Here is a 16,318-nt window from a genome sequence, read left to right as displayed (position 1 = left end):
GAGTTTAATAATTTATATTTGTCTATCCAGGTCAACATTTGATATGAAATTAAACATATAAATGAAATCCATATATCCATTAACAACAACGCGGAGTTATTCTTTGTATAATCCGTCAAGGGTATAAAACTTATTTGTCCGAAAATATCCGTCTCAGATTCATTAACCACACGACCTGCTGCAATTTATATTAAATAAATTTTGAAAAATAAATGATTTGTCCTTTTATTGACAAAATAAAAAGAGTGATTTTAAAACTAATTTCAATCAGCAAAAGATTTTTTAAATTATTTTTTAGTTTCCATGTTTTCCTTCTTGTGTGACCCAATCTTACCATTTGATAAACGTAGCGAATCTGTAAGTCATAAACTAATAATATACAAAAACCATTGGATCATTCTTAACTGTAGAGAAAAGTTGAAAGCTAACATGGCCGTTTACTCTTAAAACTGAAAAGCTACCAAGAAAATGGGAATACCTGTCCTAACTGGTCTAAATAAACTCTCCAACAAATAACAAATTGAAATTTTCCAATCAACTTTTATTACATTCTTGCGTTTCATAGAACTTGACGTTAATAATGTTATTGTATTTGAATATTATTTTCTTGATTCTAATCAAAACAACAAATCAAGTAAAATTTGATACCAATAAAGATCTACTATTAACGAAGTATACAGATGTTTTTGTGCCCGGTATGAACGGAAAGCCGCAACTTGGTTAGTAGTAACTTCTTTATGTTTTTTCGGGTATAAGTCATATTTTTTTCTGATCGTCAATTAATTATAATTTTATAACGGTAAATAAGCCACTATGTTAAACATAGTACGTATATGTTTATACAGTCAAGTAGCAAAACTGACTTTACCATACTTGTTCGGGTCTAAACGATATTTCGTATTGAAAGATGTAGTTTCAACTTGTTGCAAGGAAAAATACTTTAATAAATAGAAAAAATATTTAAATTAGTAATTTCCAAACGCACAAAGTCGCACGGATTTCATTACGGATAAGCATGTATTTATAATATTTAATTAATTTTATTAACCTATACCAATCACCAACTAACGGGTGTATGATCTTGGGGACCATACAGGAAACGTTTTTCTAAGGCCCGGCGCGCATTATCGGCATCGGAACGGCTAAGGATTTTAGTTATTACATTAACTTCATGGCGATAAAGTAGAAATTTACATGATATATGATCTTAGTAACAAAAATACCGCTTCTGTAAGCTTCAGGCTGCTTCGGGTTACTTCGGTACGCCGTCACCGGCCGCGCCATCAGCGCCGAGGCATCACTCGGTGGTAGCAAGGACGGTGCGGCATCCCTAAGAACGTTGCAGCATGTCAAAACATAGTTTCCGTCAGTGTGCGCTTGCATCTAGGAATGCCGAAGGATCCCTTTTCTTGCCGATGCCGATAATTAGCACGGGGTCTAAGTTTTCATAATTATATATACTCAGGGTCAGGACAAGCTACATGTTGGGCCCGCGGCGGTGTCTGCGTACATATACGAAGCTGTCCTTCCATGAACTTTGATACTGCAGCATTTGGATGCTCTCAAGGGTATCAAGTCTGCTGCAGAATCCTAAAGCCGGGCTCTCCTACGGTCGGGATTCAAAGAACAAACGAAGCTCCATCCGATTTAGAAAGTAGTTCAAGCGAAAATCGTGATACGAATACATTGATTCTTTACATTTCCCGATGAAAATAAACATATAATGTAATTTTAAAAATATTTAATATCGAAGTTTTTTCAGATATTTTGTCTATTACACTTTTGAATACAAAAAATTGTTTCATTCTTAGCACATTAGGTCAACACTCACTATCAGAGCCCATTGGGCCTTGGCCTGTTCAACCAAGAACCTCTAGTCGTCTATATTGAGCTGTTTACCTTGCTAGCCCTCGTAGGATTGTTCTACTATAGTTTCGAATACTAGATTGGCTTCTATTATTCATAAGCTTTCGCAGTACTTTAATTTCATCAATTGGTCCAACAGCCAGCATATCGTAGCAATTTCAACGGGTTTTGATCAAAATCAAACCATGAAAAAGATTACCTAAAAACATCGCTTTTAGTAAAACATATAGGCGATAGAAACGATTCGGTGCGACTAATCATCGTGCATATTGAAATACCAAAAAAAATGATTGTTAATAATTACTTTTGTTATAGCTATCCATAATTTATAATCTATAAATTACTTAGATTGCTTATATGACGTTTACGTAAATTGCATAAATTTCTTTATTTGCAAGAATATTTCTGAATGTTGAATTACGTATTACATTAAATTATGACGATTACTATAATGACATATTAGAAAGGAAATTATTTCTAACACACAAGTATATATTATTAACCTTTATAGTAATTAAGATTTAGGTGGACATCTGGTAGACAGAACCAGTGACTCTAGCCCATATAGCGCGGAAATGCTGCCAGCTTCAAACTTTGTAAATTTTAAATTTTCTAAACTATTATAATAGTATAATTGAGTTTATATATAGCCTAATATTCTGCTTTGAAACTTTCAGGAGCAACATAAGACAACAGTATACGAGTGATTAAGCTTACATTCTAAAGTCTTCTCAAATGTAAGATACTTTGAGACATTATCTAAGACTTCAAGTTCTAAAAGTTCTACATATAACGCAAGATATGAAATTTATTCTAGATAAGAAAATGGTATTCCATTTGGTTACAATTTAATAAATTTGTGAATGTTTATAGTGATATGTAACTTGTAGTTTATATTAATTGGCAATGAGTCATTCTGAAAATGGGAATTCTCGAGATAGATGGAATACTTTAATTGACAATAGCAAATTCCAGGAGATATATTGAAGATGAGCACGAATGTGCAATCTCTATATCTTTTGTGTCTGATATTTATTATTACTGTAGTTATGAAAACAGCATTGATATTCTGTCTCCCCCAATACCGCCAGCGATCCCAATCCTAATGTTAATATTCAGTATTTGACGGTTTGCGAAACCAGCCCTTCGAATTCTAAGTTATGATAATGAAAATTGGGTCGCACGTGGCTGTCGCTATCGCCATTGGAGTGACCTCCTGTACTAGTACAGGAGCTTTCCGTGCTAAACAGGGGTGTTAAAAAATCAACTCCCAAAAACATAATTTAAAAAATACTTGACAATCCATAGTTACGCGGAAATATATTAAAAAGTCTGACAAATCAAATTTTTGACCGATAAATGTTCTTGAAGTTAAAACAAACTTAACCATTAACCGAGTAAAAAATAAAATAAACTGATTCTTCACGACGTTTTATATCAATAAGTTTTAATAAAGATGTAATAAGCAAAACTTCAATAATAACCGAAATTACTACGCCCCATTTCCTCAAAAATAAGGGTCGTGCTAACGTTTGCCTCGTGATCATATTTCCATAAGATAAACGAAAAGTGAGCTTGAAGTACCAATAAACATCAAAGCACCTATAATTTTATTATTAAACCGCTTCATTTGCTTTCGACATTTCTACTGCTCTATATTAATACAGAACACGTAGTAAATATGTGATAAATATTGACTATTATTATTATGTATGTAAACATTTTTCTAACAAGCAATCAAAATTTAAAATTACAATTCTTTTTAAGAACAAAAAAGACAGACAATGTTTTGCTTCCATTGGAGTTTGATAATAAAATAAAAAGCATTGTCATATATGGTGTATGGTTGGCCTTGTGGCTTTAGCGTGCCACTCTTATCTCTGAGGTCGTAAGATCGATCCACGGCTGTGTACCAATGGACTATGTGCGCAATGAACATACGCTGGATCGCTGAACGAAAACATCGTGAGGATACCGAAATGTTTTACACCCAAAAAAACGATGGCGTGTGTGAGGCACTGGAGGTTGATCAGCTACTTGCCTATTAGATTTAAAATGATTCGAACAAATTCAAAAATCTGTCGCCCAGACCTGAAAGAGGTTATATCTATTTATTAGCTAACTACGGTGGACCCCTGTACTCGTAATTGTGAGTCAGAATTTACACTTTCATGATAGGACTCGGTCCTACTGCTTTTCTTCAAATATTCAGAACATGTGCCAAGATATTTTGATAAAAGCTACCTTGTGTGCTCCTCGCCTTAATTCTATTACTAAGCAACCAACCTACCCAAAAACTTACATGCCTTGTGTCATTCCGGTTTCTTATTCAATAAGATTTTATTTAGCTTTGGCTGGAAATCCTGGATGCAACATAGGCTTAACAATATATTGATGTTACAAGGCGGATATCTTCCTCATTTAAAGGATCCTATGTCCATCTACTATGAAAATGATACCGCCATGTTGTTGTTAGAAAATTGTCTTATTACACCTAATCATTAAATTGTAATTTTCGCTTACAATCTTCGAGCACTTGATTATGTCTATCCAAAATGTGTAAATCGAAAATCAATTTCAGTTCGACTCCAGGTACGAAACATATAATTTTACGAGCCATAATAGAAAAACCATCGAATCAATAAAATTAAATAATCATCTCATGTTAAATATTTCACATAGAAATATACAGAAAATAAGATGTAGTCAGTAGTCTTAGGTCAATCAAAGTAAGAGTTGCAAGTGGAACAAAACAAAACGATTCAACTAGCAAAACCAAGCCGCTGCTTCTTGCGCAATTGTTTTTGTAACCGAGCCGTTGTGGTCTTAGCTGTTTTTCTCTTATCGTCCCACTTCTTATTTTTTTCATTTTTAACGTCTCTGGCAGCTTTACGCTCGAGTAACGGAATTTCTTAGTTCACAATGTATACGTTTGAAGTATAAAATAATTTTTCGGTGCCGTGTAAGTATCATATTTACATTAAAATAAATTGATCGCTGTCGTTTTATTATTGATACCATGTTGGATGTTCAGAAATGTTAAACATTTTTAATATACGTATTCCTAAATTTCCATTCTCCAAATTGAGAGAAACTTCCTAAAATCCGTCTGTAGTGGATGACAATAGTAGGTTCTTGTCCTTGGCCTATTAACCTACGTCGTAAATCAGTTAAAATATATTACTAAGGAGGTAAAAGACCATTTTAAGGTTTGACTATCGGTAATAATGATTTGTAAGTTGATATTGTACCTTATAACCGAAGGACTATATTCAGATTTGTTTGTGTTAAATGAAATAGTTGACATCATCACGCATGACTGACTAACGACGAAGTACGAACTCGTCTCTCATTGGGTATTACTAGGTAAGCATAAATCACATTTTCAGTTTTATAGTGCTTCAAAGTAAGCTGGTTTGAAATACTTGAAACCCTCAGATTATCCAGCTCAAGTAATTGAACATTTGATGTCAATCCTCAGTCGAGAAACCGGCGAGAAACACAATAGGAACAATTCTGAATTGCTGTAATGAAATAGAATTAAATTTAGCTCGGAATTTTCTTCCTTCCTAGTTACTTTGGAATATTAATACTCAGTGTACCGATAAAAATAGCTAATACAATTCTAATATGTAGTTAAGGCAAAAAATAAATTTATGACCAACATTATTATTTTAAATAAAAACAGGATTTTCCTTTGTAACTTTTTATTAAAATAAACAGAATGAGAACAACAACTTCGTTAATTAGTCATTTTCTTTTTCATAATTAGACTTTATAAACCACAATATAATTGTGTTTAAGGTTTCACTTAGTTAAAAGAATTTCTATTATACGCTTCAACAAAATCCAATTAAAATTTTTCGCCACATTTCATATTCGTTAAAGGCCCTTATCTTTCCAACCCTTTGCTAAACCCCACTCGTGTTTTAGAATATTGTTATAATATGTTCCTGACACTTTAGCGCGGGCCTCACGTAAATGTGAATTTCACTTTGATATTAAAGAAATTACAATAATTTTCTCTTTATTATTATTCAATTATCTTCAAAATAATACAAACTTATAAATGCATAGAAATTTGATTTTAAGGCAAAAAGTAAATTTCATTTAATTGATAGAAATAACTTTTGTTCCATTCATACTAAAAAAAAGGTGTGCGTCAAAAGTTAAACTTCTTTGTTAATTTATTATTATTAAGGTAAAAGCCTCAATAAATGATTATGTTACCAGCATGTGATTACTCCATAATTAAAAGTCTTAAATTAAATATCTATAATTGAGGCACAAAATAAAATAAAATTATGACCAACATTTAAAATAAAAACAGGATTTTCCTTTGTAACTTCGTGAGCTCGACTAGGTACTATGATAATTTCGAATATAGATACATCTTAGTCAAACATGACGCGTACCCCGTGTCTTTTTATCAGCCTTTTCTCAGCCATCTGTGCATAAAACGATAAAAATGTGCCGTTGTATCCAGACCAGGATCGCTTTATTAAAACAAATTGAATAGCCCTACATTTTCTATAGTTTTACGCATGTATGGCACGTATGATCAATGAAAGTCAATTGTTGTAACAAAAAAATCATCGAATTAAAATTTTTACCCACAGGCCAAAACTAGCGTTTTTCCAAAGACTAACAAACAAATTAATTGAAACATCAGTTAAAACATAATAGATATTCAGTTATCTAATGAATCTAATCTAAGATATATAATTATTTATTTACATTTGTTTTAACTTCACGGTTAGAATAACTTTATTTCTCATAGGAATTAAAAAAAAATTCGCTTACTGAGAAAAAAACATTACAAGAGACTAAATAATTATTACTAGAACGCACAGAAGGTACCTATGCAAAAATTCAAGACGATTTAGACTTCTATCGATTTCACAAAATAAAAATTATCTCACAACGTAAATTAGAAACACTTTATTTCTAGGCTTTTTCCAGAAAATACTTTGAATTGCGAGGTGATTTGTTAGTCTCCGCAGTCAATAAAGGTACTGAAATTACTTCAAGACAGCGGAGGGTTGGTGATAAATCTTGGAATAGCTAGGTTAATTAGACAGCCTCCAAATGGCCCAACGTTAATTGAATTTACAATAAACTACTTTTTACAAAGGAAAATTAAGCCTACATACATTCTTAGAGACTTCGTTACAACAAGTAAAATGTTTCTTTAGTCGATCGTAAAAAACTATCAAAAATAGCGCCTGGGTAATTTAATAATTCATAGCATATAACCACAGTGGTTTTATTTAAGTCATATTTTATTTAGAGATACTAAGAGAGAAGATTGTTTGACTTCTTCAATTACGAAATAGATAAGAAATTAAGCGACGCAAGCCTGCCACCACAATTAATTGATTTTGAATATGTATGAAATGAAATGATGGCAGTCAAAGTGGCGCCATTGGTTCTAATACGAAATTCAACAATTGACCTTTCTTATCTTATTTGTTCAATCACAATGTTGTGATGATATGCATAGATTTAATTGCAATATTGATTTTTATTTAAACAAAAATAGTTGGTGACATTCAGAATTGAATTTCATTTAGAATTTTTTTTAAAAAGCCACACCATGCAAGATAAAAATGAGTTTTATTAAATCAACTTTAAGTACCGGAAACTTTTACTAGGTGCGAGTACGAGCCCGGATATCCGGTTTCCGTTACGTCCAATGCAAATGCGTTGAATACATTTTGCAATTTTACTATTTCCATTGCGCTAATTGGCCTTCCTTTCAACGCCCCCAACAAACGATCGCCGGTCTTTGTGCCGACATCTTGTCGTTATTAATTGTAGGAAACAATGTCTTCATATCGTGTTGCAATCTGAAATAAAATATCTTTGTAGCTTACATTTAATAGCAATAAAACGAGTTTTCCTTTATTAGTTCATAGAAATAACGTTGTAGACGTAACGGTGATATTGACTTGAGTAAATTAAAGTGCTACGCCGTAGAGCCATTGCGGAAATAGGTACATGATTATTTTAGAGAAAATATAACATGTCCTTCAAATAAATTGCACAATATTAAAAAAAACAAAACCGATAATAAAGAAAACATCATAATGAGGATGTTTGCAACTTATCCGTCAATGTATTAGCACAATGGCTTTTGCATCGATTTTCAAGGAAAAGTATGACGTATGTAGTGCAAAAATGACATATTTAATAATAACACAAGGATCTAATTATCCAACCGTCGCACGCAAAAATAAAGAAACAAAAGACCTAAATGAAAAACCCTAAACACGCATTGAATCTTAGGACTATTTTCTATTTCTTATACCATAATTTACATTGCGGCCACAGTGTAAGGTGAATATTGAACTGACTTCTGTGATGAGATTTAATATTGAATAAGTTACCTTCTGTTTCTGTAAAGTATGTTATCCCTTCAATTCTCAAAGGTCTACCAAGTTGAGACTGTAGGAGTTTGAGAAAGTTCACGTAGTTAATTGAGCACAATTTAACTTGTAAAGGGTGGCTCGTGTTCACTAATATGGATGTTTTGAAACAACATTTGAAATTCATACGTCAAAACAGTTATTTCATGCGATGAGTGTGCGATTTTAGTTTTCAACGCTAAATTAGTTTTGAAATGTAATGCAGCTGTTTTAGTTAATTAAAACAGTGGAAATTTTATAATTTTAAACTCTTAACTACATGGTTTTATCTGCGTATTTTATAAATAAGAGGAAATGCAAGTATTTCAAAAATTCATTGCTTACTTATTTTTTTTTTGTTTTTATATTATATAGTCACGTCTAATATGAACAAACCCAAAACTTCTCTAAAGGGCTACACAAACATCAGATATTACGATTTTGAACAATACTTTGATCTTCTACCTTTGGTATCATTTGCCATTGTTGAATTTGTCTCAATCAATACTAGTTTCGATTTCCAGCGAATAAATCTGTAGGGTTACAAAACTGTCTGACCTTTACTGATCTTTAATGGAACTATTGATGTACCTAACGTACAAATATACATACATCTTCACGTTTCCAGATTTCTAAAAATGGCCTTCGATGTCAGCTTTATTGGACAGGATCCTTTATTACTATTAATTCTAAGACTGATTCCACAATAGTTTTTAACTCAAACAAAATAAGTAACGGGTAAACAAATACATAAATAAACACTATAGGTACTACAACAATATACTGCAGTATTGTATGTATTATTTAGTATATCCTCTAAATATTAATGGTATAACTTCAGTTTTAAGCCGTTGCTTTTACGAACACTGAGAATGAGCAAGCTGTGTAATAAAATATCAAAGAGATTCGGGTAAACAGCTTCCATGCTCTCAAATGCAGACGAAAAATATGTTGACATAGTATTTTAGTCACTTGTTTGTTCAAAATATTTTGTTTTCAATATCGTTACATAGTAGAAGTTGTCACAGTCTTCTTTTACATACATTTAATTTGATAGTTTTAAGTTTAAGTTTTAAAAGGAATAGTAGATGGTTGTATTAACAACTTTAATTCGGATTATCCTTTAGACTAAGACTTTAATTTCGTTGTTTATATATACATATTGGTAATGTAGACACTAGCAATAAATAACCTGTACATAATTATAGATCGTTTAAAAATAAATTAAATAATGTTTCAGACGTATTTGGTAAGACTCGACTTCATTATCTTGTGTCCAAATGAACTGTTTTATTTTATTTTAATTTAATTACTAAATAAATAAACACCCAATTAAATACTCTCTGGGCTTCTCATTCCGTTACATATTTCTGCAAAATATGGCATTTCCGTATTAAAGTAAAAATATATTATAAGAAGTATTTCCCTATTGTGTAAGGGGATGGGAACGCTTATATTAATAAGGAAAAGCGGTGCTTCGTAATAAAAAGATATGGTATTATTCGCACCGGAAAAAAGCTTAGCCACATTATACCGTCATAATTGTCATAATGGCTTAATCTCATTAACCGTTAATGAAGACAATCTACTTGAATGAAAACTGATTACTATACTTTTATCAACATCAATCTTTTACTTTACTTTTTTTTTCACATCTAATGCGAGTATAAGTTGTGAGAATAAAGTGATGTAAGAGATTTTTCAAAAGATTTTCTAAATTTTGAGCGTTTAAAGAAAAACACTTTTTTACGGATTATAGTTATGTATTATTGTATTTAAACTTATAATTATTTGTACATAATTTTAAATTTAAACCGACGTTTCGCGTGCTTTACAGCGTGCGTGGTCACGGTGACCACTATAATCCGTAAAAAAGTGTTTTTCTTCAAATGTGTAAAAGTTATGCAAATAAAAGACAATACTTTGAGAGTTTATATAAATAAAAGCTAATAATACGTGCCCCACTTGTGAAATGTGGAATCGACTTACAGTGGGAGTCTTTCCTGGAACTTGGAAGATACGACTGCAAATTATTTAAAAAAATAATATCCCCGTCAAAGGCCGGCAACACACCCAGGAAAGTGGGTGTCATGGGCTGCGGTGACTGAGCTCTTGAAACTTTAACAGAACCATTTAGACTTTTAAGAAAAGAGTGTACCAATTCTTTATAGACCGGCAACGCATTTGCGAGTTTTCTGGCAATGTGAGTGTCTATAGGCGGCGGTACCAATTAACATCAGATGAGCCTCCTGTTACATACAAAAAAAAATCAGTGTTCGAACAAATTGTAGAAGATAATGTTAAAACGCAGATGTTTTTTTTACTAAACGTTCTAGGCAAAATAACATCAGATTTGAGACATTTTTTAAAAAGTTTACATAAAAATCTAAAAACATAAAAATCTCATTGTTGGCCAAACAAAGCACGAAGCATTTTATTCATAAATTTTTGTCAAATTGAAATCTGAATTAAGATAGAGATTTATTAAGATAAAATGAATATTTATCGACAGAGTGCTTCTATTCAATGAAAAAATTGATTTGAAACGGCTTAACGGCATCATTTATCAGTGTTTATGGTTGGAAAATTGAGAATGATGTTTTTGTGACAGATGTTTTTGTAGTCTAACGACAGACGCTTGCTGATTAAGATTAAAAGATTATCAATCAAATTTTACAATAAGCTTATTGATTGCAAACATAAATGTTAAATGAATATTTAAATGTAATTTTGATTTTTACTTTAAAATAAAAACATTACCGTTCCTTTAAGTAATTTGAAGAAACGTTAGTGTCAGTCTGTTGACTTAAAGTTTTCTGATGTTATATTAAACTTTGGTAATAGTTGTATGCATATATTTAACAACAACCAAGATATTACTTTCAAGATTAAATAACGAAGGCAAAATAAAGTTATTATATTTTAATAACTTGATAGTAACAATTTCACTTAGGCTTAATCAAGTTAATGTTAGTGGAAATTGCGAGATGGAAAAGTTCTTAATGGCGCGTTATTTGATCCCTTTTGCGGCAATGACGCGCTCTACAACTTCCTAAGAAAGGAAGTCATCAATCAGCTGGGGATGAACTTAATCGCGACGTTTAGGAACTAATATAAAGTGATACATCACACGATTATGATTGATAACATTGTTGAAACAATGCAGTCTGATTATTACACTTGCCTCGCTTTAAAATACACTTTTCACTAACGCAAAAGTGGGGCTGTCATTATTCTATATTACTCTTAAGTACCTGGATGACCCAGCTTTGGTGACATTTTCTAGAAATGATTCCTAGCTAGATCGATTTTTCGCTCCGAAACCCCCTGTATACTAAATTTCATGAAAATCGTTGGAGCCGATTCCGAGATTCCAATTATATATATACACAAGAATTGCTCGTTTAAAGATATTAGATAGATAAAATTGAACTTTTACATTTAGTTTAACAAACAATAGGCATGTGATTGACATAACTACATTAAATCTAATAGTTTCCTGGCACAGCTTTCAGGTAATGGCAGTTTGTAGTTGCTTTGCCTTGGACACTATTCAAAATTCTATTTAAAATAATATATGTATGATATTTACTTCATTTCATTAAGAATTATTAATTGGACAGAGAGAGATGAATCCAACTGGAGGAGTCCTAAACTCTATAAAAGGTTCTTAAAAAAGGAAATATAATTTATAATAATAAAATACCTGTAGTAGTATACAATTTTAAGTTTCTGTCTATATTGTAAATGTGTTTTTTTGTAAATGAATCTTGATTATTGGTATCATTACCATATACTCATAATATAAATAATAATAGTATTATATTGGTATTGGCCAATAGTATCAAACCAGAAATATCATAAAATATAATCTTTATTGATTACAACCCCAACGCAAAGGATTGAGCTCAATACGAAAGGACTGGCTTTATATTGGAAATTAAAAGTGGTTCCGATAATAACTATCTGAGTTCTATTACTTCCATCCAATACTTCAATAAAAGATATTAGTTTATAGATACGATGGATCTTAAGAACTAATCCCAAGATAGCCTAAGCTATCTTCAGTTCTTAAGTTCAAGCTAACATGACGCGACTAATCGGAGATTGCGGATACTTTAATATGACTGCTATTGACTGTTCAATAACAATGGATTGATCTGACTTTGTGCACTATTAAAAGAATTTAATATCGTTCATATTGAAAAATATTCCCTGCTACGCAACTGACGCTGTAGTTAATTATGTATTTTAATTATGAGGGAACTTAGTGGCGTGAATATTTACTGCTATATAAGACTCATTGCATTTAGTTTAGTCGATTTGTAGTTTAAGCGTCATAAAGGTACATTGGGTATATATGTATACTGTCGCCGGCCCTCTCAAAGATAAATTGATTTGATAGAACATAACGCTAGCGTGAATTTTTGTAGAATAATTTTGTTGTGTTTTAAGGTTGTCAAACGTTAAAAAATGTGGCTTTTAGTGAATAGGCGTAACGTATTCAAACAATACGAGCAAGTGTTATATGTGGTAACAGGTGGCATCTTTTGTTGCAGGACAGATGATGGAAAATGAGAAAGGCGAACAATGACAGCATGTCTCCGCCGCGAGCGATGACCCTGGGCGCCGGGGGTCGCGAGCCGGTCCAAAGCGCGCGCCGCCCGCCTACGCCGCCCAAACACACGCTTATAAGGCTACTGCACTCATTATGTATTATACGCGACATCACATTGGCGCGAACACTGAACTTTAATTTTCCAAAACACCCCCTAGTCAAATTAAAAGAAAACTTACGAACTAGTGTATATTTTGTAGTGAAAACTTTAGTGCAATTATTCGTTGTTGCCAAGTGTACTGTGCGTGACAAACCTTGGGTTATACTTTTACTATACTGTTTTTCCTCGTGTGAGGCGAAACGGGATGACGACTTGCATATAGGTGGGATCTTTCCTATGGAAGGGGAGGGAGGCTGGCAGGGCGGCCAAGCCTGCATGCCTGCCGCTGAGTTAGCACTCGCAGATGTCAACGCGAGGTCTGATTTGCTATCGGGATTTAAATTACTTCTTCACAGCAACGATAGTAAGGTAAATATGTTTACCTATTTTGTTTCTTTAAATTTATAAAATATACTTTTGTACATAAGCAACAATTCGCAACTAAAAAATAAAGAAAATTTTTAACGTTCTGAAATGTAATACTATTATATTGTAATTATAAACTCCCTGTACAAAACTATTTTCTCATGTACACAGTTATTGGATTTAACTCTCACTTTTGAAAACAGCATATTTTATTTGACGTCGACATTGACATGTAAAGAGAAAAGTAAATGATTAAAGCGAGGCTGCGAGCTGTCAGGTCATAAGTTTCCACGGCGAAAATCCCAATTACAGTTTCAATCAACGGAATGCTCATCGCATTGCTCAGTCGAGTGATAAACCCGATCCATTAGGTGTGAATAGTGCCTCCATAAGCCTGGTAATTAGCAAAAAGGTTTTACCTCCATAAAAATCTACAATCGAAGATTTACTCAATAACGAGTGAGCCTGACGTTCGAATCAATTATTGAAAATTTATGAACGGCTCGTGGAACATTTTATACGATAGAATTTCCGAATCGGCTAAGTGATTTCCGCTGATATCAATTTAGAAATGATTGACATTCGTTTTAGCTTTTGCAACTTTGTTAGTTCAAATATTTCTATGGAAAAGTTATTGACTAGAATTTGAGAATGGGATTTTGGCCTTCTTTTTCTCCCGATCTGAGAAAAGGGTTGATGGGTACACGTGACATAGTGCCTATAGATATATAGATCCGTCGTGTTTTTTGGAATAGGCCCAACTTTTATGATTTTTTCATGATATTTAAACTTATACGTAATTAAGTAAATACCCAAGATTATCGTGTTGAAAAATAAAATGTTTTAAATTATATAATATAATAATAAGATTTTTAATAATTATAAAATGTATATAAAGAATTAACTAGACAAACATTTTCAGTGCGAGCCAGGGCTTGGAGCGAGTGTAATGTACAATTTGCTGTACAACCCTCCACAAAAGTTGTTACTACTGGCTGGCTGTTCCACCGTATGTACAACTGTTGCAGAAGCGGCCAAAATGTGGAATCTAATGGTGGTATGTTTCTGATACTCATTATAAGTTTATCTTTAATTCTTAACTAAACCTTGATATTCTCTGGTTTATTATCTTATTTTACTTAAATATATTATGACATCCATTCTATAGACAGCTTTCAATCGCCTTTAACTAGCTGTAAGAGTACTAAAAATCTAAATACTAATTTATCAAGTTTAGATTTTAAAACAGTTCAGTAGGTACTCAGTTTATCAATTACAATTATAGAAATAGGTGAACATAAATGACGCACTAAACTACTGACTAATGCATAATGAAAAATCTATAAATTTCACCAATAAAAGATTTCATAAATCTATCATTATTCTCTTTTATGAAATTAATTATTAAAATAATCATTCTTTACATAAGCCGCTATTTTGGTTCTTAGATGTGCTTGTTTCATCTCCTATTAACCGCATGAGCAAAGTGCTCACACAGGCACAGATTTGAATAGCAAAATCCATTGGGTTCTGAAGTTCAGATTTCGATAAGACCTCGCACACAGAAACTAGGCAATAAGATAATTTATTAGCATAAATAACTAGCAAAATAATAATGATTAAACAACACAATTTATTCAGCGTAATCTATTCATATGTGTATCGTAAACATATCCCGAAGTAAATTTAGTTAATTTTCATTATTCCAACGATGTTAGCATAACAATTCATGAATTCGCTTGGTAATCAAATATCTCATTTTCTTAACTCATTAACTAAAGGAATGTTAACGTTTAATTAACAAAACAATTGTTTACGAGAATTACTAGACCGATCACTATTATTTGAAGTTTCCAAGGCACTCGAAATTATCTTCTTGATGCAATAAAAAAATTAGGATGATGATCGAAGGTCTATCCAATGACCTATTCAGAAATATCTAATGCTCATCCGTCTTATAGTGATTTTTCTTATTTATGAAACGAAATAACTTAAGTCCGCCTTTTATCTGTATGTCGCAAGACGTGAATTGTATATATTAATGTTTTCTTTAAATCCCTGAGTGTGTTTTTTGTCCTCGCACGATGTCTAAATTAAATATTCATAACTCATACAACATAGCCAATGTTAGAGAGAGCTACGATGTTTCGTAAAAACAATGTAAGTTTAAAAAATTAAAGAGGACTGAAAACCGGCACCTTTATTGCGGCAAATGACGTCGTCGACGCTGTACCTTCATGTCAATTACATATTTTAACGAACTAATTGCCTGAATCTTATTAATTTGAAAAATACTATTTTAAATGAAAATTAATTCAAAAAGTTTGGTCCCTTTGGAGTAGAGACTTTTGGGCCGTGGGGTTCAAGGACACAGACGCTAATTAAAGATTTATGTTGGCGCCTGTTAAATTGTACTGATGACCCGAGAGCGTATGCTTTCCTTTCTCAAAGAATAAGTATCGCAATACAGCGAGAAAAACTACACAAAAAACAGTACTCCTGTAAGTAAAGGAAGTTGCGTGTTTTTAATTGTCTATTTATCAATGTTCACTAGATACATAAATTATTATTTACTAGATAGATAAATAATATACATACTATATTATATTATTCAATAGGCATAGGGATTTTATACAAGTTCACCACGGCGAGGCACTATATTTCTTTGATTTAATATATTACATGGTAGTGTTAATCGAAGCGTTACATTATATAGTAATAAAGCACGTATTGGTAATGCCATTTAAACCACATAATGGCTTTTAATTCTAACAATGACGTTAATTACGCATAAAACGTAAATTCACATGAGCTCTTCAAATTTACGATTTCAATTCGAATGGGTACTAACGCGTTTTTATTGTACCTACTTCAAAGTAATGTCCGCTTCATCTGCGTAAAACTAGGACAAAATATCCTAATGTTCTGTTATATGACCATGACGATATGTATGCATTACGC

At 32.2% G+C, this 16,318-nt stretch overlaps 1 protein-coding gene across 2 annotated transcripts in view; it reads left to right on the top strand.

Annotated features, from left to right (window-relative positions):
* LOC110993761 (gamma-aminobutyric acid type B receptor subunit 1) overlaps positions 1 to 16,318 on the top strand; it is a 102,703-nt gene that overhangs the window by 38,917 nt on the left and 47,468 nt on the right. For both annotated transcript variants that reach the window (XM_022260129.2, XM_045630411.1), the window contains exons 2-3: positions 12,833 to 13,360; positions 14,280 to 14,414. In XM_022260129.2, the coding sequence (XP_022115821.2) occupies positions 12,848 to 13,360; positions 14,280 to 14,414 (648 nt within the window). In that variant the 5' untranslated portion in view covers positions 12,833 to 12,847. The remainder of the gene's footprint in view (positions 1 to 12,832; positions 13,361 to 14,279; positions 14,415 to 16,318) is intronic.

Source organism: Pieris rapae, chromosome 12 (assembly GCF_905147795.1).
Source record: "Pieris rapae chromosome 12, ilPieRapa1.1, whole genome shotgun sequence".
NCBI classification, from domain to species: Eukaryota; Metazoa; Arthropoda; class Insecta; order Lepidoptera; family Pieridae; genus Pieris; species Pieris rapae.
This window is presented reverse-complemented; position numbering and strand designations above follow the sequence as displayed.